Source organism: Equus quagga, chromosome 4 (genome assembly GCF_021613505.1).
Source record: "Equus quagga isolate Etosha38 chromosome 4, UCLA_HA_Equagga_1.0, whole genome shotgun sequence".
NCBI lineage: Eukaryota > Metazoa > Chordata > Mammalia > Perissodactyla > Equidae > Equus > Equus quagga.
Window position 1 is genome coordinate 20,547,074 of NC_060270.1, and position 27,747 is coordinate 20,574,820.

The following is a 27,747-nucleotide window of genomic DNA, read 5'->3' on the forward strand; positions in this document are numbered from 1 at the left end:
CTCACCCGACGCGGCCGCGGCGAGGCGAGCAGCGCAGGGAGAAGGTGACACCCCTCCCGCCGCCCGGAGGAGGCTCCCGAGGGCCGGCCCCGCCCGCCCGCCCCGCGAGTGGCCGCGGCCGCGCGCCGGGGGCGGGTCTGCGCGTTCTCGCAAGCCTGGCGCTCCGCCCCCGCCCGGACGGACCCCTTACCCCGCCGGCGCTGGGAGGAGCCCGGAGAGGGAAGGACGGCTTACCCTCTAGGAGGTCAGCAAAGCCTTGTGCCAATACTGCGCCGGGTGCCGCGCGCCCCCCAAATCCCGCCCTCGTAAATGCTCACAAAGAGTTGAGAACAAGATACGAACCTTCCCATTTTATGGAGGAGGAAACTGAGGCTTTAGAGGTCACTAACCTTACCTTATATCCCCCTGACAGGTTTCAGCTTTCTCAGCTGCATAAGGTACCAGATTAACTGGCTTTCCCATTTCTTAGGACTATTGAGAATATGAACTGAATAAATTGTGAGAAATCCTAATTTCTTCAAACATATTATTACAAAGCAATGGGAACCCTCTCTGGAGGACGGACCCCCTATTTAGTCCCATAGGATTCAAACAAATAGAAATTCACAATTTCAAAAGAAAATCACCAAGCACGGGAGGCCGCACAGAAATGACAGCAAAACTAACACCAACAGATTTAGATCCCCAAAGATATCAGATGTTGGAATTGTCTGACACAGAATACGGAAGAGCTCGTTTTGAAATTTTTAAAGAAAAAAAAAGATGTCCCTAGAGGTTACTTACCATTTACAAAGGAGCTAGAGTACCTTTCGGTTGGAGAAGTCTGACAGATACCGCCTTAACCAAGTACTCAAAGTTAATTTCACCATTAACACAAATTGATGTCGCACATGTGGTGATGCTCTGAGGACATGAGCTCACCTTTATGATGTTCCTGCCAAAAAGACATAAAATCTTGAGGAAACACACAAACACAAATTAAGGGATGTTCTACAAAACAACTGGCCTGAGCACTTCAAAAATTTCAATGTCATGAAACACAAGGAAAGATAAGAAACTATTTCAGATTAAAGGAGACTAAGGAGATTTGACATCTAAATTCCTGGATTGGGGAAAAAAATTACTACAAAGTATATTATTGAGTAAATCGGAAATGAATTTGTACAGTGTGGTAGATTAAAAAAATAGCCTCAAATTCTTTGACCTTCCTCTCACTGAGAAATGGGGATATATTTCCCTTTCCTGGAAATTAGGGCTGGCCTGTGACTGCTTTGACAAATGGAGTAGAGTGGAAGGGAAGCTATGCCAATTCTGAGCCCAGCCTTTAACAGGCAGTTTCTGCTTCCCCTTCTGCTCTGCCATAACAAAATACCACAGAGTGGATGGCTTAAACAACAGAGCAGAGCATCTAAAAAACAACCAAACAAAATATATAAAATGAAAGTTTCCAAGATACTTCATATTGGGTAACAAAGGTCAGTGATCTCTGAGAGGAAACAAACAAGGTGAGTCCTACAACTGCCTCAGTTTACCACCTTGAGAGAGTCTACAAGCCACGGCAGGGGGAGGGAAAACTGAGACAGAGCCTGGCAGTCTCCCTGAATTGAAGAGACAGACCCTACGGGTCAGGGGCACTAAAGCAGCTAGAGTTCACAGGACAGAATAACAGAGAAAAGACAGATGCACCAAGAGAGAATACTTGAGATCTACAGAAAATCCTCCTCAAGTATTCGTGATCAGTTCATGCATGTAAGGAAGGTGTCCTGGCCAGAGAAAGAACCATCTGTAAGGATTAGAGGGAACAGTTCCTGTCACTTATTCTGGACTGTGTCTCCCAGAATTGGTTCAAGAAGATTTATAGAGCTTAAAAAATATCTAGCACCCAGTAAGGTAAAATTCACTATGTCTGGCATCCAAACAAAGATTACCAGGTACGCAAAGAGGCAGGAAAACACAACTGATAGGGAGAAGAATAATGAGTCAAAAGTGGCCCAGAACTGGCATAGATGTTAGAATTAACAGAGGAGAACATCAAGACAGCTATTATAACTATAGGCCATATATTCAAAAGGTTAGGGGCTGTTCCCTCTAATCCTTACAGATGGTTCTTTCTCTGGCCAGGACACCTTCCTTACATGCAGCCTGGTGGCATAGTGGTAAAGTTCACACACTCCACTTCAGCAGCCCAGGCTTCACCAGTTTGGATCCTTGGTGTAGACCTACACACCACTCATCAAGCCGTGCTGTGGCGGCACCCCACATAGACGAACTAGAAGGACTTCGAGCTAGGATATACAACTCTGTACTGGGGCTTTGGGGAGAAAAAGAAAGAGAAAGATTGACAACAGATGTTAGCTCGGGGTCAGTGTTCCTCACCAAAAAGAAAAGTTTTGAGTCAGCCCTGTGGCCGAGTGTTTGGGTTCATGCACTCCACTTCGGCAGCCCAGGCTTTCACTGATTTGAATCCTGGGTGCAGACCTGGCACCGCTCATCAGGCCATGCTGAGGTGGCGTCCCACACAGCAGAACTAGAAGGACCTACAACTAGAATATACAACTATGTACTGGGGGGCTTTGGGGAGAAGAAAAAAAGAAAAAGAAAAGAGGAAGATTGGCAACAGACATTAGCTCAGGGTCAATCTTTAGAAAAAAAAAGTTAGAGACATGAAAGATATGAAGAAAGGCCCAAAGTGAACTTCTAGAGATGAAAAATAAAATGCATGACAACAATAGTGTGTAGACCAGAAGGGGATAAAAGAAAGTATGCTATTGTAAGGTTCTTACACTACACATGAAGTGGTATAATATCAATTTAAGGTACACATGGTAGATAAATATGTATACTATAAACTCTGAAGCAATCATTAAAATAAAGAATTATAACTAATAAGGAAACAAAGGAGATCAAATCAAAAATGAAATTCAATTAGTTCAAAAGAAGGTAGAAAAACAGGAAAAGGGAAAAAATAGAAAACAAATGGGACAAGTAGAAAACAAATAGCAAGATGATATACTCAAACCTAACCACATTAATAATCATATTAAATGTAAATGGAACAAACTCACTGATTAAAAGGCAGAGATTGTCAGACTGGATAAAAAGCAAGACCCAACTATATGTTGCCTACAAAAAGTGCACTTTAAATATAAAAATAATACAACAAATAGGTTAAAAGTAAGAGGATGGAAAGAGATATACCATGCTACCACTAGTCAAAAGAAAACAAGATTAGCTACTTTAAAATCAGAAAAAAAAAATTTCAGAGCAAAGAATATTACAAGGGAAAAAGAAGGTAATTTTAACATTAAAAGGATAAAGGGATCAATTTATCAAGAGAAAAAAGTCCTAAACATTTGTGAACCTAATAACCATGCTTCAAAATATATGAAGTAAAAATTGACAGAACTGCCCAAAGAAATAGATAAATCCACAATTATAGTCAGAGATTTCAACACTCCTCTCTCAATAATTGCTAGACCAAGTATGCAAAAACACGGTAAAGATATAGAAGGTTTGAGCAACACTATTAACTACTTGACCTGATTGACATTTACAGAACACTCTACTCAACAATAGTAGAATGCACATTTTTCTCAAGTGCATAGAGAACTATTCTAGGTCATAAAAAAAGACTCACTAAAATTCAATAGGATTCAAGTCATACAAAGTATGTGGTCTGAACACAGAGGAATTAAATTAAATATTGATAACTGAAAGATCCTTGGAATATTCCCAACTATTTGAAAACTAAACAACACCCTTCTAAATAACTGGGAGATCAAAGAAGAAATCAAAAGAGAAATTGAAAAGTCTTTTGAACTGAATGAAAATGAAAACACAACATATCTTTGTAAATGTCATTAACACAGTACTTAAGGGAAAACTCACAGCACTAAATGTCTATATTAGAAAAGGAGAAAGATCTCAAATCAATGATCTCAGCTTCTACCTTACAAAACTAGAAAAGGAAGAGCAAAGTTAAATATACAGTAAGCAGAAGTCAGGAAGTAATAAACATCAAGGCAGGAATCAACGAAATAGAAAAGAAGAAAACAATAGAGGGAATCAAATTTTTAAAAAGACTGGTTCTCTGAGAAGATCAATAATATGGATTAAGCTTTAGCTAGACTAATCAGGAAAAAAGATAAAAGATACAAATTACCAATATCAGGAATTAGAGGGGTGACATTACCACAGATTCTTCAGATATTAAAAGAACAATGAGATTATTGTGAATAATTTTATGTCAAAAAATTTCACAACTTAGAGAAAATGGACAAATTCCTTGAAAGACATAAATTACCACAACTCATTCAAGAAGAAATAGATAACCTAAACAGCCCTATATCTGCTAAAGAAATTGAAATTGTAGTTAAAAGCCTTCCCACACAGAAAACTCCAGGCTTAGATAGCTAGTGAGAATTCACTAGGCAGAGGAAATAATACTTACATAAAATGTACAGCTAACATATTCAGTGGTAGAAGACTGAGTGCTTTCCCACTAAGATCAGGAAAAAGACGGGAATGTCTTCTCTCACCACTTCCATTCAACTGTATGTAGATACAAAATCTCTAAGTGTAATTTTAACAATCAAATTCAACAATATAAGAAAAGATAATTCATCATGACCAAGTGGGATTCATCCCAGGAATGAAGAGTTGGTTTAACATTCAAATATCAATCAACATAATTCATCATATTAGCAAACAAAAAAGAAAAACCACATGAAATCATATTTCTAAAAAAGAAATAAAAGGAATCTAGATTGGAAGGAAAAAATAAAAACTGTCATTAGTCATAGATGACATGATTATAGAAATACTAATGGAATACACAAAAATGCTACTAAAACTAATAAATGAATTTAAGGAGGTTGCAAGATACAAGATCAATATACAAAAATGAATTGAATTTCTATATATTAGCAATGAAGAATTGAAAATTAAAAATTTAAAATACCACTCACAATAGCATTAAAAACTATGAAAGACTTAGAGATAAATCTGACAAAGGATGTGAAAGGTCTTACACTGAAAATGACAAAACATTGCTGAGAGAAATTCAAGAGACATAAGTGAATAGAGAGATATACTTTGTTTATGAGTCAGAAGACTCAATATTGTCAAAATGTCAATTCCCCTCAAATTGATCTGTAGATTCATTGCATTTCCAGTCAAAATCCTAGCAGGTTGCTTTTCTTCAGAAATTGGCAAACTGGTTATAAAAATCATATGTAAATGCAAAAGACCTAGAATTCCTAAAAATAACCTTGAAAAAGAAAAACATTACCTGATTTCAAGAATTATTATATAGTTACCATAAGTAAAACAGTGCGGTATAGGCATAAAGAAAGACAAATAGATGAAAGAAACATAATAAAGATTCCAGAAATGAAGCCATGCATATGGATTTTTGACAAAGGCACAAATACAATGTAGTAGAGAAAGGATGGCCTTTTCAATAAATAGTGCTTGAACAACTAGATATTCCTTTAAAATACACACACCTCACCTCACACCATGGACAAAAATTAATTCAAAATGAACCATAGACCTAAATGTAAAACCTAAATGTATAAAATTTCTCCCCTAAAGACTGCAATTGCAACCACAGGAGGATCCATAAGAGAAGGAACAGGGGAGGGGACGCTCATTCGCGGAATCACCAAGGACTCCCTAGGGCCCTTGAAGCCTAGAGGGAAGCTCTCTAACGGGGTGAGAGCTTTCGTGGGGCTTGACCTCATCAAGCCAAGACCCCAGGAGACCAGATAGTGAGAGCTGATCGAGAAAGCCCAGAGAGCACACAGGAGAAAGTGCCCCCTGCCCCCCCTGTGCCCCCCCCCCATCTGCCCCCAGCCTCTCCACTGCCTGGGATCTCAGCTGAAGGTGGAGGGCTCAGAATATGCAACTCTCAACCCCCACCTAGTGGCGATAGGCAGTAACTGCAACCAAATAATATCAGAATGCGAAAAATCCAACCTACCTCCTCTAACATCAGACACTACATCAAATTTCCAGACCAGAGAGAAAATGACAAACACCCAGAATTCAGGCCTGAGGACACAGAAATATGTAAGCTAAATGACAATGAATTCAAAATAGCTCATCAAAAAACTCAACAAGGTAAAAGAGAACCTAGAGAAATAATTCAACAAGTTCAGGAGCTACTTCACAAAAACGATTGACACTATAAAGAAGAATCAATCAGAAATATTAGAGGTGAAAGACACAATGGAAGAGATAAAACAAAATACAGATTCCCTGAACGCCCGAGTGGACATCTTAGAGGAGCATATTAGCATAATTGAAGATAGACATGTTGAAATGCTCCAGACAAAGAAGGAGCAAGAACTAAGACTAAAAAGAAATGGAGAAAGTCTCCAAGAAATATCTGACTCAATGAGGAAATGCAACATATGAATTATAGGTATTCAAGAAAGAGAAGAGAAGGAGAAAGTGTGCTCAAAGAAGTAATAGCAGAGACCTCCCCAAATCTAGGGAAAGAGAAGGAAATCTGTGTGGAAGAGGCTTCCAGATCTCCTAGAGTTGTCAATATAGAAAGACCTATTGCAAGGCATATAGTAGTAAAACTGGCAAAAATGAATGACAAAGAAAGAATACTAAGTGCAGCAACACAGAAGAACATAACCTACAAAGGAACCCCTATCAGGCTTTCAGTGGATTTCTCTGCAGGAACTGTACAAGCTAGGAGAGAATGGAATGACATATTCAAATCTTTAAAAGACAAAAATATTCAGCCAAGAATACTCTATCCAGCAAAAATATCCTTCAGCTATGAGGGAGAAATTAAAACTCCCAGACAAACAAAATCTAAGGGACTTTGTAGCCACAAGACCACCCCCCTCCACAAGAAATCCTCAAGAAGGCCCTCATACTTGAAAAAAAAAAGTGGGAGAAAGGAGTCACAAAACACCGAGTAAGGAGACAAACAGATAGACAGAATCAGAATAGGATAGCAAATATTCAACTCTAGCATTAGACTAAAGGGAAGGAAAACACCAAAAATAAAGATAATCCTGTCATTTTAACCACAAACTTACAACACAAGTTGGAATAAGATATGAGAAAAACAACTTAGGAGGGGAGGAGGAAAGGGACTGAATCAGTTTAGACTAAGGAAATAAGAGGCCATCAGAAAATGGACTACCTTATACACGAGATTCTGAATATAAACCTCATGGTAACCACTAAACAAAAAGCAGAACAGAGACACAAAGAATAAATAAGGAGAAAACAAAGAAACATATCATAAAAAACTACCTAATTCAAGGGGTAGACCAAAACACACAGGATGAGAAACAAAGGAAATGCAGGAAAACCAGAAAACGAGTGATAAAATGACAACTTTAAGCCCTCATACATCAATAATCACCCTCAATGTAAAGGGATTGAATCTCCAGTAAAAAAAAGACACAGAGTGGTGAGATGGATTAAAGAATAAGACCCAACAATTTGCTGCCTCCAGGAAACACATCTTAGCTCCAATGACAAACACAGGCTCAGAATGAAGGGGTGGAAGACGATACTCCAAGCTAAACAAAAGAAAACAGGTGTCACAATACTTATATCAAAGTAGACTTCAAGATAAGACAGGTAAAGCGAGAAAAAGAGGGGTGGTATGTAATGATCAAAGGGACACTGCATCAAGAAGAAATAATGCTTATAAATATCTATGCACACAACACAGGAGCACCAAAGTTCATAAAGCAAATATTAACAAACCTAAAAGAAGATATTAATAATAACACAATAATAGTAGGGAACCTCAACACTCGACTCACATCAATGGGTAGATCATCCAGACAGAAAATCAACAAGGAAACTGTGGAATTAAATGAAAAGCTAGACCAGTTGGACTTACTAGACATATATAGAACACTCCATCCAAAAACAGCAGAATACACATTCTTCTCAAGTGAGCACGGAACATTCTCAAGGATAGACCATATGTTGGGAAACAAGGCAAGCCTCTATAAATTTAAGAAGATTGAAATAACAAGCAGCTTTTTCAATCATAATGCTATAAAGCTAGAAATTTATTACAAGAAAAAAGCTGAGAAAGGGATAAAGATGTGGAAACTAAACAAAATGCTATTGAACAAGCAATGGATCATTGAAGAAATTAAAGGAGAAATCAAAAAATATCTGGAGACAAATGAAAATGATATCATACCATACCAACTCATAAGGGATGCAGCAAAAACCGTATTAAGAGAGAAATTCATCGCAGTACAGGCACATCTTAACAAACAAGAAAAATCCCAAATAAGCAATCTCAAATTACACCTAACTGAATTAGAAAAAGAAGAAAAAACAAAGCCTAAAATCAGCAGAAGGAGAGAAATAATAAAAATCAGAGTAGAAATAGATGCTATTGAAACAAAAAAGGCTGTAGAAAGGATCAAGGAAACAAAGAGCTGGTTCTTTCGGAAGATAAATGAAATTGACAAACCCCTAGCCAGACTTACAAAGAAAAAAGAGACAAAGCTCAGATAAACAAAATCAGGAATGGAAGAGGAGCAATAACAACAGACTCCACAGAAATACAATGGATTATAAGAAAATACTATGAAAAACTACATGCCAACAAAATGGATTATCTAGAGGAAATGGATAAATTCTTAGAGTCTTACAGCCTCCCAAAGCTGAATCAAGAAGAAACAGACAATCTGAATAGACCAATCACAAGGAAAGAGATCAAAACAGTAATCAAAAACATCCCAAAGAATAAAAGCCCAGGACCAGATGGCTTTCCCAGGGAATTCTACCAAACTTTCAGAGAGGATTTAATACCTATCCTTCTCAAGCTATTCCAAAAAAATAGGGAGGATGGAACACTTCCTAACACATTCTACGAGGCCAACGTCACTCTGATACCAAAGCCTGACAAGGACAGCACGAAAAAGGAAAACTACAGGAAAATATTGCTGATGAACATAGATACAAAAATCCTCAACAAAATATTGGCAACCCAAATTCAGTAATACATCAAAAAGATCATACATCATGATCAAGTGGGATTCATACCAGGGACACAGGGATGGTTCAACATCTGCAAATCAATCAACATGATACACCACATCAACAAATTGAGGAATAAAAACCACATGATCATCTCAATAGATGCAGGGAAAGCATTTGACAAGGTCCACAGCCATTTATGATTAAAAAAAAAACTCTTAACAAAATGGGCATAGAAGGAAATTACCTCAACATAATAAAGGCCATATATGACAAACCCACAGCCAACATCATAGTCAATGGACAAAAACTAAATGTCATCCCCCTGACAACAGGAACAAGACAAGGATACCCACTCTCACCACTCTTACTCAACATAGTGCTGGAAGTTTTGGCCAGAGCAATTAGGCAAGAGAAAGGAATAAAAGGAATCCAAATAGGGAGTGAAAAAGTGAAACTCTCGCTGTTTGCAGATGACATGATCTTATATATAGAAAACCCCAAATAAATCATTGGAAAACTAATAGAAATAATTAACAACTACAGTAAAGTTGCAGGGTACAAAATCAACTTAAAAAAATCAGTTGCTTTTCTATACTCCAATAACGAACTTACACAAAGAAAATTCAAGAATACAATTCCATTTGCAATCACAACTAAAAGAATAAAGTGACTAGGAATATGGGGCCGGCCCGGTGGCACAGCGGTTAAGTTCCCACGTTCCACTTCTCAGCGGCTGGGGGTTCGCTGGTTCGAATCCTGGGTGCAGACACGGTACTGCTTGGCACGCCATGCTGTGGTAGGCATCCCGCATATAAAGTAGAGGAAGATGGGCACAGATGTTAGCTCAGGGCCAGGCTTCCTCAGCAAAAACAGGAGGACTGGCAGTAGTTAGCTCAGAGCTAATCTTCCTCAAAAAAAAAAAAAAGTACCTAGGGATAAATTTAACCAAGGAGGTGAAGGACTTATACAATGAAAACTATAAGGGATTACTAAAAGAAATTGGTAATGACGTAAAGAGATGGAAAGAGATTCCATGCTCACGGATTGGAAGAATAAATATAGTTAAAATGTCCACACTACCCAAAGCAATCTACAGATTCAGTGCAATCCCAATGAGAATCCCAATAGCATTCTTCACAGAAATAGAGCAAAGAATCCTAAAACTCACATGAGGCAACCAAAGACCCCAAATTGCTAAGGCAATCCTGAGAAAAAAGAACAAAGCTGGTGGTAACACAATCCCTGACTTCAAAATGTACTACAAAGCCAAAGTGATCAAAACAGTGTGGTACTGGTACAAAAAAAGGTACACAGATCAACAGAACAGAACTGAAAAACCAGAAATAAAACCACACATCTACAGACAGCTAATCTTCGACAAATGTGCCAAGAGCATACAATGGAGAAAAGATAGTCTCTTCAATAAATGATGTTGGGAAAACTGGACAGCCACATGCAAAAGAATAAAGGTAGATCATTATCTCATGCTGTACACAAAAATAAACTCAAAATGGATCAAAGACTTGAAGATAAGTCCTGAAACCATAAAACTCCTGGAAGACAATATAGGTAGTACACTCTTTGACATCGAACTAAAAAGGATCTTTTCAAATATCATGTCTTCTCAGACAAGGGAAACAAAATAAAAAATAAACAAGTGGGAGTTCATCAGACTAAAGAGCTTCTGCAAGGCAATAGAAACTAGAGTCAAAATACAGAGACAACCCACCAAGTGGGAGAAAATATTTGCAAATCATATATCTGACAAGGAGTTAATCTCCATAATATATAAGGAACTCACACAACTGAACAATAAAAAAACAAACAACCTGGTCAAAAAATGGGCAAAGGATATGAACAGACATTTTTCTAAAGAAGATATACAGATGGCCAATAAACACATGAAAAGATGTTCATCACTTATCATCAGGGAAATGCAAATCGAAACTACACTAAAATACCACCTTATGCCTGTTAAAATGGCTATAATCACTAAGACTAAAAATAACAAATATTGGAGAGGGTGTGGAGAAAAGGGAACCCTCATACACTGCTGGTAGGAATGCAAACTGGTGCAGCCACTATGGAAAAGAGTATGGAGATTCCTCAAAAAACTAAAAATAGAACTACCATTTGACCCAGCTATCCCACTACTGGGTATCTACCCAAACAATTTGAAATCAACAATCCAAAGTAGGCTATGCACCCCTGTGTTCATTGCAGCACTATTCACAATAGCCAAGACATGGAAGCAACCCAAGTGCACATCCACTGATAAAAGGATAAAGAAGATGTGGTATTTGTATACAATGGAATACCACTCAGCCATAAAAAAGACAAATTCATCCCATTTGCAATATCATGGATGGACCTGGAGGGAATTATGCTAAGTGAAATAAGCCAGACTGAGAAAGACAAACACAAGATGATTTCACTCATATGTGGAATATAAACTAACACACAGACGAGAACAACAGTTCAGTGGTTCCCAGGGGAAGGAGGGTATGGGGTGGGTACAGGGGGTGAAGGGGAGCACTTATGTGGTGACAGACAAGAAATAATGTACAACTGCAATCTCACATGGATGTAAACTATTACGAACTCAATAAAAAAATAAAAATAAAAAAACAAAGGGAAAAAATAAGTAAATATAAAGTGCTTACAAAAAATTGTATTCACATGACTGTGGGATAACAGGTAATCTTTTACACAGCTAGTGAGAGTGTGAATTAGTATGACTTCCATTGAAGATAATTTGGCAATATTACCAAACTTTAAAAAATGCACATCGCCCTGACCCGGCAATTCTTCCGTAGATATTTATTCTACAGATATTCAAGCATATGTGTCTACAAGGATATTCAGCGAAGCATCATTTGTCTTAGCAAAATCAGGAACTAACCACTTGTCACCAACAGGATCCAGTTAAGTAAATTATGGCAAATCCACATAATGGAACACTATGCCAATTAAAAAGGAAGGGAACAGTCATGGAGCTAGAGATAGAGACAGAAGAATCTCCAGGGCATATTGTTAAATAAAAAAAGAAAATAGGTTCTACACGATGTTCTACCATCTGTGTGGAGAAAAAGAAGAATATGCTTGAATGCCTGTAATGTATAAATATCTCAGAAAGGATACATAAAGACTACTGAGTGGTTGCTTCTGCAAAGAACGGAATGGCTGGGGCTGGCCCCGTGGCTGAGTGGTTAAGTTCGCGCGCTCCGCTGCAGGCGGCCCAGTGTTTCGTTGGTTCGAATTCTGGGTGCGGACATGGCACTGCTCATCAGGCCACGCTGAGGCGGTGTCCCACATGCCACAACTAGAAGGACCCACAATGAAGAATACACAACTATGTACTGGGGGGCTTTGGGGAGAAAAGGGAAAAGTAAAATCTTTAAAAAAAAAAAAAAGAAAGAAAGGAATGGCTGAGGGACAAGTGTGAAAGGGAGACCAACTTTTTGCTGTATATTTGTTAGTCCCTTTTTAAGCACATAGTGGGTGCGGTTATGACCTCTTCACAAACAAATAAAATTAAAAATCATGTAATTAAGATCTGGAAGTCCTTATTGATGTAGTGAGAAAAGTATATGTCAATTTAAAAAAAGCAATTGCAAACTTCAAGTGAAACCAAAAACACTGTTAAAAAAAAAACAAAAGGTAGCATGAAATTTGAAGCAAACTATAGTGTGAGATGATTTGAGTAAGTTATGCAGTGTGAAAGAAGAATCCAGTTTGCCTTCATGCTCGTTTCATTCTCCTTTGACTAGACGAGGATTAGAAATATTGGATTAGGAGCCGGCCCAGTGGAGCAGCAGTTAAGTCCGAGTGTTCGGCTGCGGCAGCCCGGGGTCCACTGGTTGGGATCCCAGGTGTGGACTTGGCACTGCTTGTCTAGCCATGCTGTGATAGGCATCCCACATATAAAGTAGAGGAAGATGGGCACAGATGTTAGCTCAGGGCCAGTCTTCCTCCGCAAAAAGAGGAGGATTGGCAACAGATGTTAGCTCAGGGCTGATCTTTCTCAAAAAAATAAAAAATAAAAAAAAGAAATATTGGATTCGTTTATCTTCTGCGTTAATCCCTCTGTAGTCTGTAGCAAATGACATTTGCATAAGCATAAACTGCAAGTCAAAAGTAATTTATAATAATAACCAAAAGAAGAATGGGAAATAAAAACAAGGCACACAAAGGGAGAAAGAAATGGAGAGAGAGTCTCAATGAGCTGTATTTCTCATCATTCATAGCATGGGGTTAGCAGACCCTGAAAGAAATAGCTAAATCAAGAAATAGTGGTATAAGCACAGAGCTTATCATTACAGTGCTAACTAGCAAAAGAATTAAAAGCTCTGGAAGGTGGTTACCTTTGGGTGGTAGAGGTGAGGGAGAGGTTTGAGAAATGAAGCAGGAAATTTACTTCTGTTTCCACTTAATACCATTCTATATATTTTTAAAGCACATGTTTTACTTTTATAATAGGTATTCCTTGTACGATTTTATCATTTTAATTTTGTTTAGTTTTAAATTTAAGGCACATGAGGAAAACATAATGCATCCATTTTTAAAGTTTTATGGTCTCAACATCTATGTTTTCCAGATAAAGCTAAGCCACTTCACAGCCTGTAAGGTCATATTTTTCCAAAGAAACACTAAGCCACATCCAAAAATAAGAGAAAGGCAATTTAAATCTTTCCTGCAGTGTCATGAAAACATCAAAGGGGGATTCCACTCATAATACATAGCAAAGCTTCTTAAAATCTTCTTTCCCCCCTCCTCTCTCAATATCTCACACCATATGGTAGCTGCTCCCGACTCTCTTGTCTTCAAACTTCCACAAAGCGCATCCCACGCTGACTCCAGTTCCCTTTCCTCTCTGCTGCCCTCCCTTTCCTCTCTGGGCCTATCCTCTTCTCAGGCTCTACCCCTTCAATGTCAACCAAGCTTCCCCGACGTCCATTCCGTCCCCTACCACAAGGGTCTTTCTTCTTAATCTGGGGGAATGGCATTATTGTCATGTTATTTCTTAAAGAAAATTAAATTCTAATTTCCAAAAAATCTACCCCCAACAAACATGTGAAACCTATCCTGCTGGAATTTAGTGACAAAGCTGTAAGTTTCTCTACTGTGAGCATCCTAAAGACAGGAGATGGGTTTTATTCATCTTTGTATTTGGGGGAGCCAACCCCGTGCTTCACACCCCAAACGCACATTTTTCTGTTGAATTATTATTTGGAATTCAGCTTTTATGGGAAAGAGTGGGGGAGAAGAAGAGGAAGGAAACGTGTTTACTTAGCACGTACTATGGAGCAGGCTCTATGCCTGTTTGGAGGCGGTATTTCCTTCTACCTTCTTTTCTAGATCAGTAATTCTCAAATGGGAGCACGAAAAGCAGATGGGGGGGGGGGGGGGGCCAGCCAGGTGGCACAGTGGTTAAGTTCACACACTCAGCTTCGGTAGCCCAGGGTTCGCAGGTTCGGATCCCAAGTTCGGATCCCAGGTGGGGACCTACACACTGCTTGTCAAGCCATACTGTGGCAGGCATCCCACAAATAAAGTAGAGGAAAATGCGCATGGGTGTTAGCTCAGAGCTACTCTTCCTCAGCGGAAAAAGGAGGATTGGCAGCAGATGTTAGCTTAGGGCTAATCTTCCTCAAAAGAAAAAAGAAAAAAGAAATAGAAAAGCAGATGTGGAGGAGCACATGCAGTTTGAAAGAACCCTCGTGTGATGCTGTTATTCCTGACTTTGTGAACAAGCTCACACATCATAAAACATCCTCATACCCCTGACACATACAAACTAAGACACTTTTGCAGTGATGTATCAAAATACCGTTTGGCCTTTAACTGTGGAGGATGGGGGAGAAAGATTAAGAACCATCGATGGAAACTGTGTGTGTGTATGTGTGTCGTATGTGTATCTACAACGCATACACACTCAAAGATGCCCACTAGATGGCAAACCCACATCTCAAATGTTACCGATTACTACGATGCCCCATCTGGGCATTTTAATAATTCAAGCCAAATTCTTGTAAGGCCAAGATATCATATACAGTTTAAGATGTATGCAGATAACTTTGTGATGACGGTCTTACAAATGATTTCTAGGGATAGAGGCTAAACTCATAGCTGCAACCGTTTCTAGAATCTACTATGACTTATTTTCCATGCAAAATATAATGTTCATGCAGATAAATTAAATTCCCTTACTAGACAATCTGATTTCATATGTAGGCTTCAAAACAAATTAATTGTGGGACTAAAGCAAGTGACAAAGGCCAGGATTTGACCCCAAGTAGTTGAACTCCAGAGCCAGGCATTAACTTGGATGCATCGCCACCTCTCAGTAGGGTCAGATGGAAGGAGCCGAGAAGGAACGCTAGTGCCCTTCCCCCTAGTGACGCCGCCTCCCTCGGTCCCTCCCCTGAACCCCACATCACTGAAAGACTTACCTGACACTGCCCTGCTCAAAATTTTCCAGTGGCTCCCCACTACAGGATCAACTGTGGACCAGCAGAAGCTGGATATGCCACCAATCTCTCCCACACCCAACAACATTCACTTGCTTTCCATTCCCTGAGCAAGTCCTGGGCTCACACACCTGTGTGTCTCTAGAAACACTATCCTTGCTATCCTGAAAATCCTCTCCCCTATTATCTGCAAGAGCAACTAGTCACTCATCAAATCTCCACCATGATCACCTCCTCTAAGATGCCCTCTCTGACTTTGCCAGCCAATCGGGCACTCCAATTTCAATGCTCCCATCATGCCATTTATCTCATGATATGGCAATTGCCAGCGTGCCTGGCTCTCTTGCCACTAGAGTGAATCCTCCCTGAGGGCATGGATGGTGTCTTTCCAACTTTGTGTCCTCAGCACCAAACCCATACTGTGCCGTATAGAGGACGCACAGTAATTTGACTGACTGAATAAATGAATAAATGTTGAGTGTAAACAGTCAGACTTCACAGAGTCTCTTAAAAATTCTAGCCTTCAGGTCCTGGGGTATAGAAGGGAGATAATTCCTACACCAAACCCCTTGCAGAAGTGTGGGAGGGATGGAAAAGCAGGGGGCCCGAGCTAGAGAGGCTATTATAGTGGCCCTACAGAGCTTCCTTTCTCTGTCCCAAAAACAGTCCTTCAGAACATTAAAGTGTGAGGAAAGGAGTCCTGTTTCCCACCCCAAACCCCCATATCCCACTGTGCTCTATGCTCAGGTGAGTCCCTGACTATTTCTGTAACTATTCTCCTTGACCTCCATTGGAGCTCCTTGCTGAAATGAGCATTCATTATATAAAATAGCCTAACATCAGTGCAAGCTAGAGACACAGATATTTCCCAGGGCCTCCACCAAGAGACTTCTTCTGAGATTCCTTAGACTGTTACTGATTTGATTATTAGAGCGGCAGTTTCCGGTAGGGCTGGGAGCTAGCTCTGCTCCGTGACTATGTCGGCTGCGTTAGTTTGCTAGGGCTGCTGTAACAAAGTGCCAAAAATTGGGTGGCTTAAACAACAGAAATTTAATATCTCACAGTCCTGGAGTCTAGAAGTCAAGATCCAGGTGTCGGCAGGGTTGGTTTCTTCTAAGGGCTTGAGGCAGAATCTGTTCATGCCTTTCTTCTAGCTTCTCGTGGTTCCCTGGCAATCCTTGTCATTCCCTGGCTTGCAGAAGCATCACTCCCATCTCTGCCCTTATCTTCACTTGGCGTTCTCCCTGTGTGCATGTCTGTGACCAGATTTCCACCTTTTATAAGGACACCAGTCATATTGGATCAGGGACCTATTCTACTCCAGTTTGACCACATCTGAACTTAATTAATTACATCACAACCACCCTATTTCGAAAGAAAGGTCACATTCTGAGGTGCTAGGGGTTAGAACCTCAATATACGAATTTTGGAGGGGCAAAATTCAACTCATAACATTGGCCATATTTTCTAAAGCAAAAATCAGGACACATTCTTTGGCACATGGTTTGACAATGGGGCAGAATGTTTGAAATCAGGACTATCTGGGAAATATGGGGGTTTAGGAAGGATCATTTTAAAGAGTAAATCCAGGCATGTGCATGTTAATCTGAAAGGTTTTGAAACATCCCTAGGTAGATACCCAATTGAAGAAGTTCTTCTAAATACCTGTAATTAGAGCAGAAAGCTGTGGCTGCTTTAAACAATCAGGTCCCATGAAATCAGAGAGGACTTCCTGTGAAATCAAATCAATGTGCAATGGATAGATGAAAGATGATAGATAATAGACAGATAGATATATAGATAGATGGAGACACAGATAGATAGATAGATAGATAGATAGATAGATAGATAGATAGATAGAGATACACACACATCTTTTAAAAAGTGCACAAGTAAAGGAGATTTTTGTGCATTTAACTAGCTCCTTTTTATGATCAGTATGTAGAATTAAATACTTGTGTATTGAGACTTGAAAAAAGCAGAATGTTTCCTGAAATAGATAAAAGATTTTTCAAGTGTGATTTTTATTACAAACTGGTACCATTTCCCTACCACCATCAACCCCACAGCCTCGTAAACATACATTCAGAAGGTATAATGAAAAACAACAGGGATATATTATCCAACTTACAAACATTCACAATTTTAGAAGTATAATTATCTATTGAGGGTAACATGTGAGTAACCTATTATAACTCCTGTCCTCAAACTAATTTCCGCATACTGTGTCCCCAAGATAGAAATGAAAATAGGTCTGAGGACACCAGAGATGTAAGAAAAGTGTGAGCCACAATCAGAACTGCTTCCCAAATAGCGCACAAAAGGCCATACATCGTCCCTGTTAGAAAGCTGTTTAATAAGAGGTAGTTTTACCCTTTCTGAGCATTTTTCCAGGTTCTAAGAACTTAAATGTAAAGTAAGTCATCTCAAACCATGTTGGAACCAGGAAAAATATAAATAAATGAATGAAAATAACATAAACTTAAAGTCTTATAAATGTATTTTATGTGGGAGAAAGGACCAGGATGAGAAAATGGGAAAATGACCCCAAGAAACTGGATAATGATGGAGGAAACAGAAGAATTCCTCCGTGAGAAGATAATAAAACTCACTCTCGTTTATGTTTTGAGCACTGACCTAAGGCTAGGCAAAGTGCTGGGCATTTTCCTTATCTTATTTAATCCTTACAATAACCCTATGAGGTAGTTATTATCCCCTTGATTTAACAGATGGGGGAACTGAGGCTGAGAGGCTAAGCAATTTGTCCAGCAAAGGCCATGGGGAGATAAGTGGCAGGAGCAGGCATGGAACCCAGGTCAGCCCCATCCCAGCGCCTGTGTGTCCAGAGCTGGTGCAGGGCCTGTGGGGCACTGAAACTTCCATCAAGTGCCTCTTCAACATCTTCATCTGAGAGAGGGCTGCGGAGGAACACCAGGCACGTTGAGGAAGCCTGGAATGGAGGGGAGGAGAGTGTGGAAGGCATCAAGGCCTAACAACAAGTGTGTATTAGGAAAACAATTTTGTTCAAGCAGTCTATTAATAGGGATGTTTTTCCTCAGCATGCCCTTCCCCCATCTCCTCCCTTTTGTGTTAAAAGGCGCCTGGCAGATTGGTAAAGGGTTACAGGCAATGCACAGGAAACTCTGGAACACAATGAACGGGGCGGGACAGATCCCCACCCACCTAAGAAAATCACTTGCTCCAGGATTCCGAGACCTTGAGGGAGACAGATGGAGCTCAGAACTGTTTCTGCTCCTTTTGTCGTCTTTCTCCCAGCCAGAAAGAAGGGAACATGCCCAAAGAGGTGCAGAACAGAGTAAAACCAGAAGCCAAGGAGGAACAGAGGCAACAAAACAAAACAAACAAAAGATTATTGAAATCAAATAGCCAAGTCTTCCTCTATCCTGAGGATTCCCATATTATATGAGAAATCCAGGTTTTTCCACTCAAAGTTTTGGGACCTCCAAAGATCCAGAGCAAGGAGGGAGAGAAGTGACCCCAAACCCAGCTGCTGAGAGGGACCCCAGAACCTATTGCTGGGTCCTCAGGACAGACCCAGCCAGGCCTCTGGGGGCTGCTGCTTATAGGAAGGCCCCCAGCATCTTTCCTTCTGAGCCATGGGGCAGAACAGAGGCCGCCAGCAAATGGATCCAAATTCAGACTTGGAGGCTAAGGTCAGACCCTGTGCAGATTCAGACACTGGTATAATAGTGATTCAAGCCACAGCGTTTGGCTCTCCCCCTGGCCTTGTGAGGTCTCTTCCCCACATGTGACTCTAGGAAGGAAGTGTCCTGCTGCTGTTTGGCAGCGTCTAGTGCCCGTGGTGGAGCAGGACAAGGGGGTCTTGTGCTGCCTGGTTTGTTCATGGTTTTTGAAATACTGAAGACTCATTTAGCTCTAAACTGTGCATTACAGGTCAAATGTCTTTACGGTTTTTAAAACACTCGCCGAACATGAAAGATCTCCACCTCTTGTTTTCGAACAACATTCAGTGTAAAGAAATTACAGTATAACTAAAACATTGGTGGGGAGAAACTTGTTTCTCAAATATTTTCAAACAGTATGTGCAGATGTCCCTTCTAATCTCTAGTCCTAACCCCTCAACTTCCACCTGGTCCTGCATTTTGCACCATCACAGGACATTTCCTCCTAAAAGCTCTGAGATGGGCCTTGATGTATCGAGAAATACGTTTTATCATTCTCCAAAAAACAGGGGTTTTTTTTTTGTTTTTTTTCTCAAAGATTGGCACCTGGGCTAACAACTGTTGCCAGTCTTTTTTTTTTTTTCTGCTTTTATCTCCCCAAACCCCGCCTGTACACTGTTGTATGTCTTAGTTGCATGTCCTTCTAGCTGTGGGATGTGGGACACCGCCTCAACGTGGCCTGACGAGCAGTGCCATGTCCGCGCCCAGGATCTGAACCCTGGGCCGCTGCAGCGGAGCGCGCGAACTTAACCACTCGGCCACGGAGCCGGCTCCCCAAAAAATAGTTTTTACCCCTGCCAGCCGCCAGTGTTATAAACTGGAGTCATCTTGGACTCCACTCTCTCCTATATCTAGTCTTTTAAATAAAAATCTGAGATTCTGAATTAGCAGGTGGGGGCACCGATCAATGCAATTTTATTATAAACAGTTAGTAAGACTTCATTTTTTATAATCAAGTCTTCGTCTTTCTTTTTCACTCTTCCCTCACCTTCCACCCTTTTTACCCCAAAATGCCTAGTTGATGGGAGGCAGCTGAATAACTGGGGAAGTGAGGCCATAAAGCAGTTTCCCAATCCTTTTTTTTTCGCCCTGAGTAACAGGAACTAAAATATACAATGCTACAGAGAGAGAAAGACAGACAGACAGACAGAGAATGTCAAGTATAATAATATCTATGTCTGTTCTTCAACTTCTAGCTGGGAGTGGAACCTTTAAAGCTCTCCTCCTTCTCCATTGTTGTTACAGTTATCTTTCTTGTCACCCCACCTGCTTGCTCTCAGAAGCCCATTTAGAAGCAAAACTGGCTTCCATGGTTGCAGAGGTGGTGCAGCAATGGGACATCAGCTGGCATGACTCAGGACGTACTGCTGGCAGGCTATACCATATCCCTGCTTCTAGGGCTGGGAGACTGATTCTGGTTCTCGTTCCTTCTATCCCATCAAGTTGACCTCTCCTCCAATTGCTCTGTTTGATTAGAGATCCGTAATGTGGCCCTCCCCCCAACCACAACCATACTAAGTATGCTTATCCAGTCTCATCTGGACACTTAGAAGCAATGATTTGCAGGATACCTAAATCTGGGAACCCCAGCACAGGGAAATGCCCTAATGGAGCTGGGATACATAACTTTCCAGAGGCCCTTTTGCTCTGGCCATACTCATCCTCTACTGGTTTCAGAGACTCAGGGCACTGGTGGCTGGGCTCAGGGTGGGCACAAGTCATCTCTCATAGAAGAGCCTCACCCAATATATGCGACTGCTAGAGCCGCCATAACAAAATACCATAGACTGGGTGACTCAAACATCAGAAATTTATTTTCTCACAGTGCTGGAGGCTGGACATCCAAGATCAAGGTGTTGTAGGTTTGGTTTCTCCTGAGGCCTCTCCTCAGCTTGCAGACGGCCGCCTTCTCGCTGTGTCCTCACTGGCCTTTTTTCTGCGTGTGCACATCCCTGGTGTCTCTCTGTGTCCTAATCTCCCCTTCTCACAAGGACACCAGTCAGACTGGATTAGGGCCCACTCTAATAGCCTCATTTAACTTAATCATCTCTTTAAAGGCCTCACCCCCAAATACAGTCATATTCTGAAATATAGCCATATTCTGAAGTACTGGTTAGGCCTCCAACATATGAACTGGGGAGGGGCACAATTCAGCCCATCACACCCAACAAGCACAGACAAGACTAGCATCTTTAAACTGGGAAGGAGGAGAGGACAGGGAGAGATAAAATGTACTGATCAGGAGGATGAGCTAACACTCTTGTATCCAGAATGTAGAATTCAGAACATGTTGCCCACAGTCCAAGGACAAGGAGCCACATCAGAGGATTTAATTCCTCGGGCACCAGGCAAGGAGGGAGAACTCTAACATTGCTGATCGCTAACTCTAGTTTTACGGACAAACCAAGTAAAAGAAAAGCCTAGATCACAGGTGACATTAAAGTCTCCCAATGCCCACTCTCTGTCTTCTGTATCTATTTCTGGTGGAGAAGATCACTACCATCCTGGGTGAGCGAAGGAGGCAGACGGTACACTTTGATAGGCATCAGTCTTAAACAGCTGCAGATAAGATGAATCATAGGCATGTGAGTGAAAGGCTTTTTGCACCATGATAATCTGCTAACGGCATAATTTATATTATCACCAAATAGCTTAATTGGTCCTCCTGGTAACATTCCTACACTAGCTCCATATAACCTTGCTTCCTGGGAAATCCACAGCCCAACGGAAACACTCTTTGGAACCCAAATCTGATTTTCTTCCACAGACCCAGAAAAAGGTACACATCTTAAAGTAAGCAAAGAGAAAGAGAAAAATGGGAAGAAAAAGAGAAAAGTAGTGGAAGGAAAGAGAAAGAAAAATGGAAAAAGAATGTCTAGAACGAGGGCTAGATTCAAGTTTGGCACCTAGCACGATAAGAGGGGACGGGAAACAAATGGGGAGGAGACAGCTTTCCAGCTTCCTGGGTCAGGTTGTCACCGTGTGTCATTATCTGACTTGATAAATTGTGAGTTCTTCCCACTACAAGTTGTAGGTAATTGAGAGTGATCAAATAGACACAAAGAGGCCCCATATACGCAGTTCAAACGTTTGTTCAATCAGCCCAGACATCATAGCTGCCCTGCCAGGTGCTCAGTCCTACCTCATCCCTGAACCCTAAAAAACTGGAACCCAACTTATCCTGAAGCAGGGACCAAAAGGCCTCAGACTGTCCCAGGTTAAAAATTCTACAATTGTGGAGTCCCTTTGGGGAATCCTCAGTAAAACACAGAGGAATCTTAGGAGTGTGTCAAGGACGCCAGCTTTAATGGGTCACCTAGGCAGCCCTGTTGTGTGACAACCTACTCCTGCTGGGTTTGATGGTAATTATGGGGATCTGGTACGTAGCTAATGTTACACTGTGAACTGTTTTGATAATTGCTTGTAAATTACTGTTTCCATACTTAACTGGTGGACTGTCCTGTGAGACAGACCACATTTAATAAAAATTTTATGTAATTAAAATTAATTCATATTCAAATAAGGCCTGTTGATTATTTAATATTATTGTGCCAATATAAATTTCCCAATTTTAATAATTGTACTCTGGTTATATAAGATATTAATATTTGGGAACGATGGGTATTGGGGAATTCGACTATTTTTTGCAAATTTTTTATAAGCTGAAGTTACTTCAAAATGAAAAGTTAAAAGCATGTCTTTAAAGATTTAAAAAGGTAATTCACAGGGCTTGACAATTTATCCATAATTTGTGCCCTCGGGGCCCGGACCTAGAAAAAAAAACACCCCTTCAGCCTTTCTCCTTTGCTGCCAAAGTGATGAAATCCACCCTAGGTCAGATGAAATAAGGAATATGAAAGTCCTTGCTACAGAAAACTCCTAAACAAGTGTTAATAGTAATAATTATAGTCTCATGTGGAGATGCTGCTCTGTAAATAAAGGGAGGAACAAGCTATTATACTAAATACCTTGCAAATGTTCTCCAAGAAGCTTACAAAATGCTTAGAAATTGCTGTCCTGACAGTAGGAAACAGGGAGTCACTGAGCAAAGCAGGCATATAACAGCAGCAACCCCTCCGGAAGACTCCTCAGGCCTTTAGCACATAGGATGGAAGAAGTGGAAAGAGACAGGACTCAGCAAACCCCACTAGGAGTCATTCTAAAAACTGAGTGAAGATTCTCACTGAATGGGCCTGGAAAGGAAGGAATCCAGAGGAGGGGCATTCTGAAGGACTCATCGGTCTGGGCAGGACTAGCCTGGAGGTGGGGGCGGAAGGAGAGAAATGAGTCAGTCGTTACTTGAAGACGTCTCGCCAAGATGACCGGGCAATGCTGGTGTCACTGAGAGGCAGATGGAACATGGAAGGAAGGAGGCACCACATACAGAGCATGGGCTGAGAACTCAAGTGGCCCCAGAGGCCAGGCGGGTGCCAAGGTGGGAAGACAGGCAGTTGGGGCTTCGAAACTGGAAGACTCATCTCTCTAAAGCGGGCGCCTCCGCTGGGGCTATCGCAACCTGACCTCAGCAGTCCTTGCCATTTGGGAACGCACTTTCGGTGTTACCAGATCTTCCATTTTTATAAGAGAAGCTGGAAATCCAGATCTCTTACGTGAAATCTTTTAACTCTTTAACGTTGGCAATTAATTTTTAAAAAATTTAAAGCACGGTGTGTGCCAAACCAAACATATCTGTGGGCCAGATTCAGCAGGCAGCCCATCAACTGTGACCTCTGACAAAGAGAGAACGTCCAGGGTCAAAGTTCATACACTGTCACGGTGATACATAGGAGATATAATGAATGTAAAGAGAGTTGATAACTAAAATCCCGCACACAAAGCTTTTGACAGCAATCTGAGCTGAATGAACGTCCCTACCCTTCAAGCCTATATATGGATTTGAATGTATACAGGATGTTTAATCTAAGCTTCAAATGGTTAAATCACAAGAATCTGAGTGCTCACTGTGTGCTGAGTACACAGAAGTCAAGGAATTCCAAATCTAACCGGAGAAGAAAAACCATACCTTCCGGAAAACTTGAGACAAATTGTGAAACAACCTGGCAGATTGTTTTCTCCACATTATGCTGGAATATTGGAGTCACCTTATATCCTGGATTCCCCCCCAAATCACTTCCATTTAGCAAACTTGGCAATAAGGTGTGTGTGTGTGTGTGTGTGTGAATGAACTTGACTGTGTAACCAGAAATCTGATTTCCTGGGCGGTGGTTACAATGCGGCAGCCTCTGTGCTTCGCTGGGCGCCGAGGGGAGGTGGTGGGGTCGGGGGTACCTGGGAGAGGAGGGGGGGGGGGGGGGGGGGGAACCGGCTCCATGTCAGGTTTCTCCGCTGGAATCCCAGTCTCTGTTTCTGTCATTGAAGTGTTTGTGTAGGAGAAGGCAGGCACCGAAATAGAAAGTGTCAAGGAGAGGATGACACTGAGGATAAAAGCAAGGCAGGACTTTTTCTGAACCCCACCTCGCGCCCTCCATCCAGAAAGCCAGCGCGCCTCCTCCGGCCGCCTTCAAAGCGCCGTCGGCGGGGCAGGAAGCGGGCGCTCGGCGCGGGTCCTCCTCGGAGAGCGGCGATTTCCTCCCGAGCCGCCCGGTTCTCTCGGGAGGCGCAGAGCAGCTCTCGGCAGAGCGCGTTCTCGCCCCTACCCCGCGCTCCTCAACCCACCCACCTACTTCCTCCGGCTCCATGCACACACGAGCTCAGAGCTGCCAAAAATTTCCACCCTCCGCCCCCCTCCCTAGCGAACTTCCTTCCAGCATTTCCTGAGCTGGATGATCCTAGGATTTGTAAGACAGGAAAAAAAGGAAGGCGTGAGGGCGGGCGGGAGAGACAGGATGCTTGTTTTTCGTTGTACCCAAGCCGTCTGAAGGCACGGCCGCGGGCGCAGGGAGCAGGACCCGCCGCGGGCGCAGGGAGCAGGACCCGCCGCAGCCCCAGGGCTGTCTCCTCGCCTCCGGCCGCTGCCCGCTTCCCCGGCTCGCGTCCTCGCCGGGGCATCTAGAAAGGCGGAAAGGAGAGCTCGCCCTCCCTCTGAAGCGGAGGAAAACACCCGAAGACACCGCAGGAGCCTGTGAAAGTCCCTGGGACTCCGAGTGAGGAAGTGACACTCCCAAGCTCGCCGGCCCGCGGCTGCCAGCTCTGCACGGCCTCCGGCACCGCGGCCCTGGAGGCGCGCGCCGTGGACTTGAGGCTCCGCGCCGCGCGGGGTCCCTGCGCCCTGCCCCGGGCCCCGGCTCTTCTGGACGCCCATGCGGCCCCCCAGCGCCGCGCCGCAGCCAGTGAGCTAAGCCCGGACACCATCTTCGGCGCGGTGCCAAGCAGAGGGGAGGGGGAGACGGAGGGGCAACCTCTTTGGGACTAACTCATGAAGAACAAGGGTGCCAAGCAGAAGCTGAAACGAAAGGGAGCCGCCAGTGCCTTTGGCTGTGACCTGACCGAATATCTGGAAAGCTCAGGACAGGATGGTAAAGTGCCTTCGCCTTTTCTTCCCCTTCTTTTTGTTTGAGGGAGAGATGGACTCTCCTGGGGTGTGTGAGATTCAGTTCACAAGTTAATGTATTCCAGGCCTGTGCGCTTATTGTACTTTTTTTTCCCCTAAAGAACGCATATGATTCTTACGGTGCACAGCGCTGCCACCCGACGTGCGGAGGTTGTGTCAGTCCTTCCGTTTGTCTCACACAAGCCGTTACTGGGCGGCGCTGTTACAAGTTTAACCGGCTACCTCTGGGGGGTGGGGGTGGGAGCTGGAGAGGTCCTGGTCTTCGCTTCTGGATATCGGAGGGGAGGGATGAGGGCTGGACATGTGGGAGGGTGATGGCTTCTCCGGGTACGTAGTTATGACCGCCTTAGGTGTCCCTCCCGGGCTCTCCAATTTCATCCGCTCACATCTTTTTTTATTAATGTGCTGGAAGGCAGGGGGTACGGTGGATCCTGGCTGGGGGAGTGGTTGCGCAAACATTTTCTGAATTTCTGAACCGATGCCAAATATATAGTACCTCCCTCCCTCCCCTTCCCAATCTCCAGATCCTCTACCTCCTCTCGGCTTTCAGATTCGCATTTGGTGTCAGACAAGAAGAGTGTTGCAAAAAGGTCAAAGGGCCTCGATTTTAAAATAGTGTAGGGTATGTCAAAGAAAGGGAGAGCGGCTCTGTTTTCAAGGTCAGATGCGGGGGGGGGGGGGCGGTGAGAAGGGATCCTGCAGAGTAGAAACAATTTAAACATTAATGGGGGGACGGGGAAAGAAAATCTAGAACACAATAACAGCATTTGAGGTTAGAAGTTTTTAATCATAGGAAAGTTGGGGAAATTGAGCATTAAATGACTCCTTTTGTAAGGTTGACTGGCCCTGCGCTTACCCGTGACAAAAAAAGCCTTGTCTTCAGAAACTTCAGTGAGAGAGAAAATAGTCCACTATATGGGCCGTGTGTTTATACATAGACACAACAAAGGGGCAAACTGAAGAGCTGTTTAACTATGCAGAATAATTCTGCCTCCAGGAAAATCATCTCAAAAACTATTTGATTAGCTCCTATCGAATGTGCATTTCAAAAACAGGGCAATGCTTTTGTTTCAGTTCCGGTTGTTTTAAGGACTCAGCACCACCTAGTAATTTGCAGTGGTGTGATATTCCTGCGGTATGCTGGAGTTCAGAGTCTGCTGTGTCATTAGGACAAACGGCTCAGTATTTTCGAGCTTGGGGGACCACAGGTTTCAAAACTCCCTCTTTTGAAATTGAGGCATAACTGAGTCGGTTCGTTTAATCCTCTCCTACAATCTGTAGAGGTAGGTTTGAAATAAAATCGCTTGGAATGAGTTTTCTGGAATGTGAGAGAACTCCGAGTGTGCATCTGAACTACTACCCTCAGAGGTGCGCAATGTGATGTTTGCCTCCACCTGTTTTTGCAGGGGCCTTCAGGCTGAAGTCCAGGTTCACCAGGAATGCTCCTGGGATGCCACCTTCCGCCATGTGGGTGTCAGTCTGAGCCCTCCCTCCAAAGCTGCCAGAGTTGCATAGGGGTGGTTGCCAGTCCTGCCCCATTCTTGCAATGTCATAGATCATCAGATGAGCAAGAATCCCAAGCTTCCCTGAAGACACTTCAAAGGCAGCCTTAGGCAGCTCTTCTTTCACCTGCTTTATATTTTGGGCTTCCATCTATGTTTCATTTGGAAAAAAAAGGAAGGGAGCTACTGCTTAAAGAAAATTGAAAACCAGTACCCATTGCTCCTAGCCCTGGGGAGGAGGCGAGGAGGCCGGGAGAGGTAAATTGACCTGCCTAAGGCCATGCAGTCAATCAGGAAGGATGCAGAGGGCCGTGGCCTACTCGGCTCCTCTCCCCTCCCTGGCTTCCTTTTCTAGGTCAACATTCTCATCTAATGATTTTTTCCCCCTAAATTGAAAGCAGACAGCCCTGCCACAGAATCAGCAAACTTTCAAGACTGACATACCTGAAGAGAGTTCAGCTTTGAAACGAAAGTAAACTGATCCATTTAATGATCCCTACACCATTATTATGCTGCGTGGGAATTAGGCATGCAAATAAGCAACATATATAAATGAGAGTAATTAGAATTTCTTT

At 42.4% G+C, this 27,747-nt stretch overlaps 2 protein-coding genes across 2 annotated transcripts in view; one reads left to right on the top strand and one right to left on the bottom strand.

The window, feature by feature from the left end:
- Nucleotides 1-95, bottom strand: part of B4GALT4 (beta-1,4-galactosyltransferase 4) — a 32,511-nt gene extending 32,416 nt beyond the window's left edge. Inside the window, exon 1 of the mRNA XM_046659111.1 lies at nt 6-95. The gene's annotated coding sequence lies outside the window, so the exon portion shown is untranslated. The remainder of the gene's footprint in view (nt 1-5) is intronic.
- A 25,409-nt stretch (nt 96-25,504) lies between these two features.
- Nucleotides 25,505-27,747, top strand: part of ARHGAP31 (Rho GTPase activating protein 31) — a 105,838-nt gene continuing 103,595 nt past the window's right edge. The window contains exon 1 of the mRNA XM_046658040.1: nt 25,505-25,635. Coding sequence (XP_046513996.1) covers nt 25,536-25,635 — 100 coding nt within the window. The 5' untranslated portion in view covers nt 25,505-25,535. The remainder of the gene's footprint in view (nt 25,636-27,747) is intronic.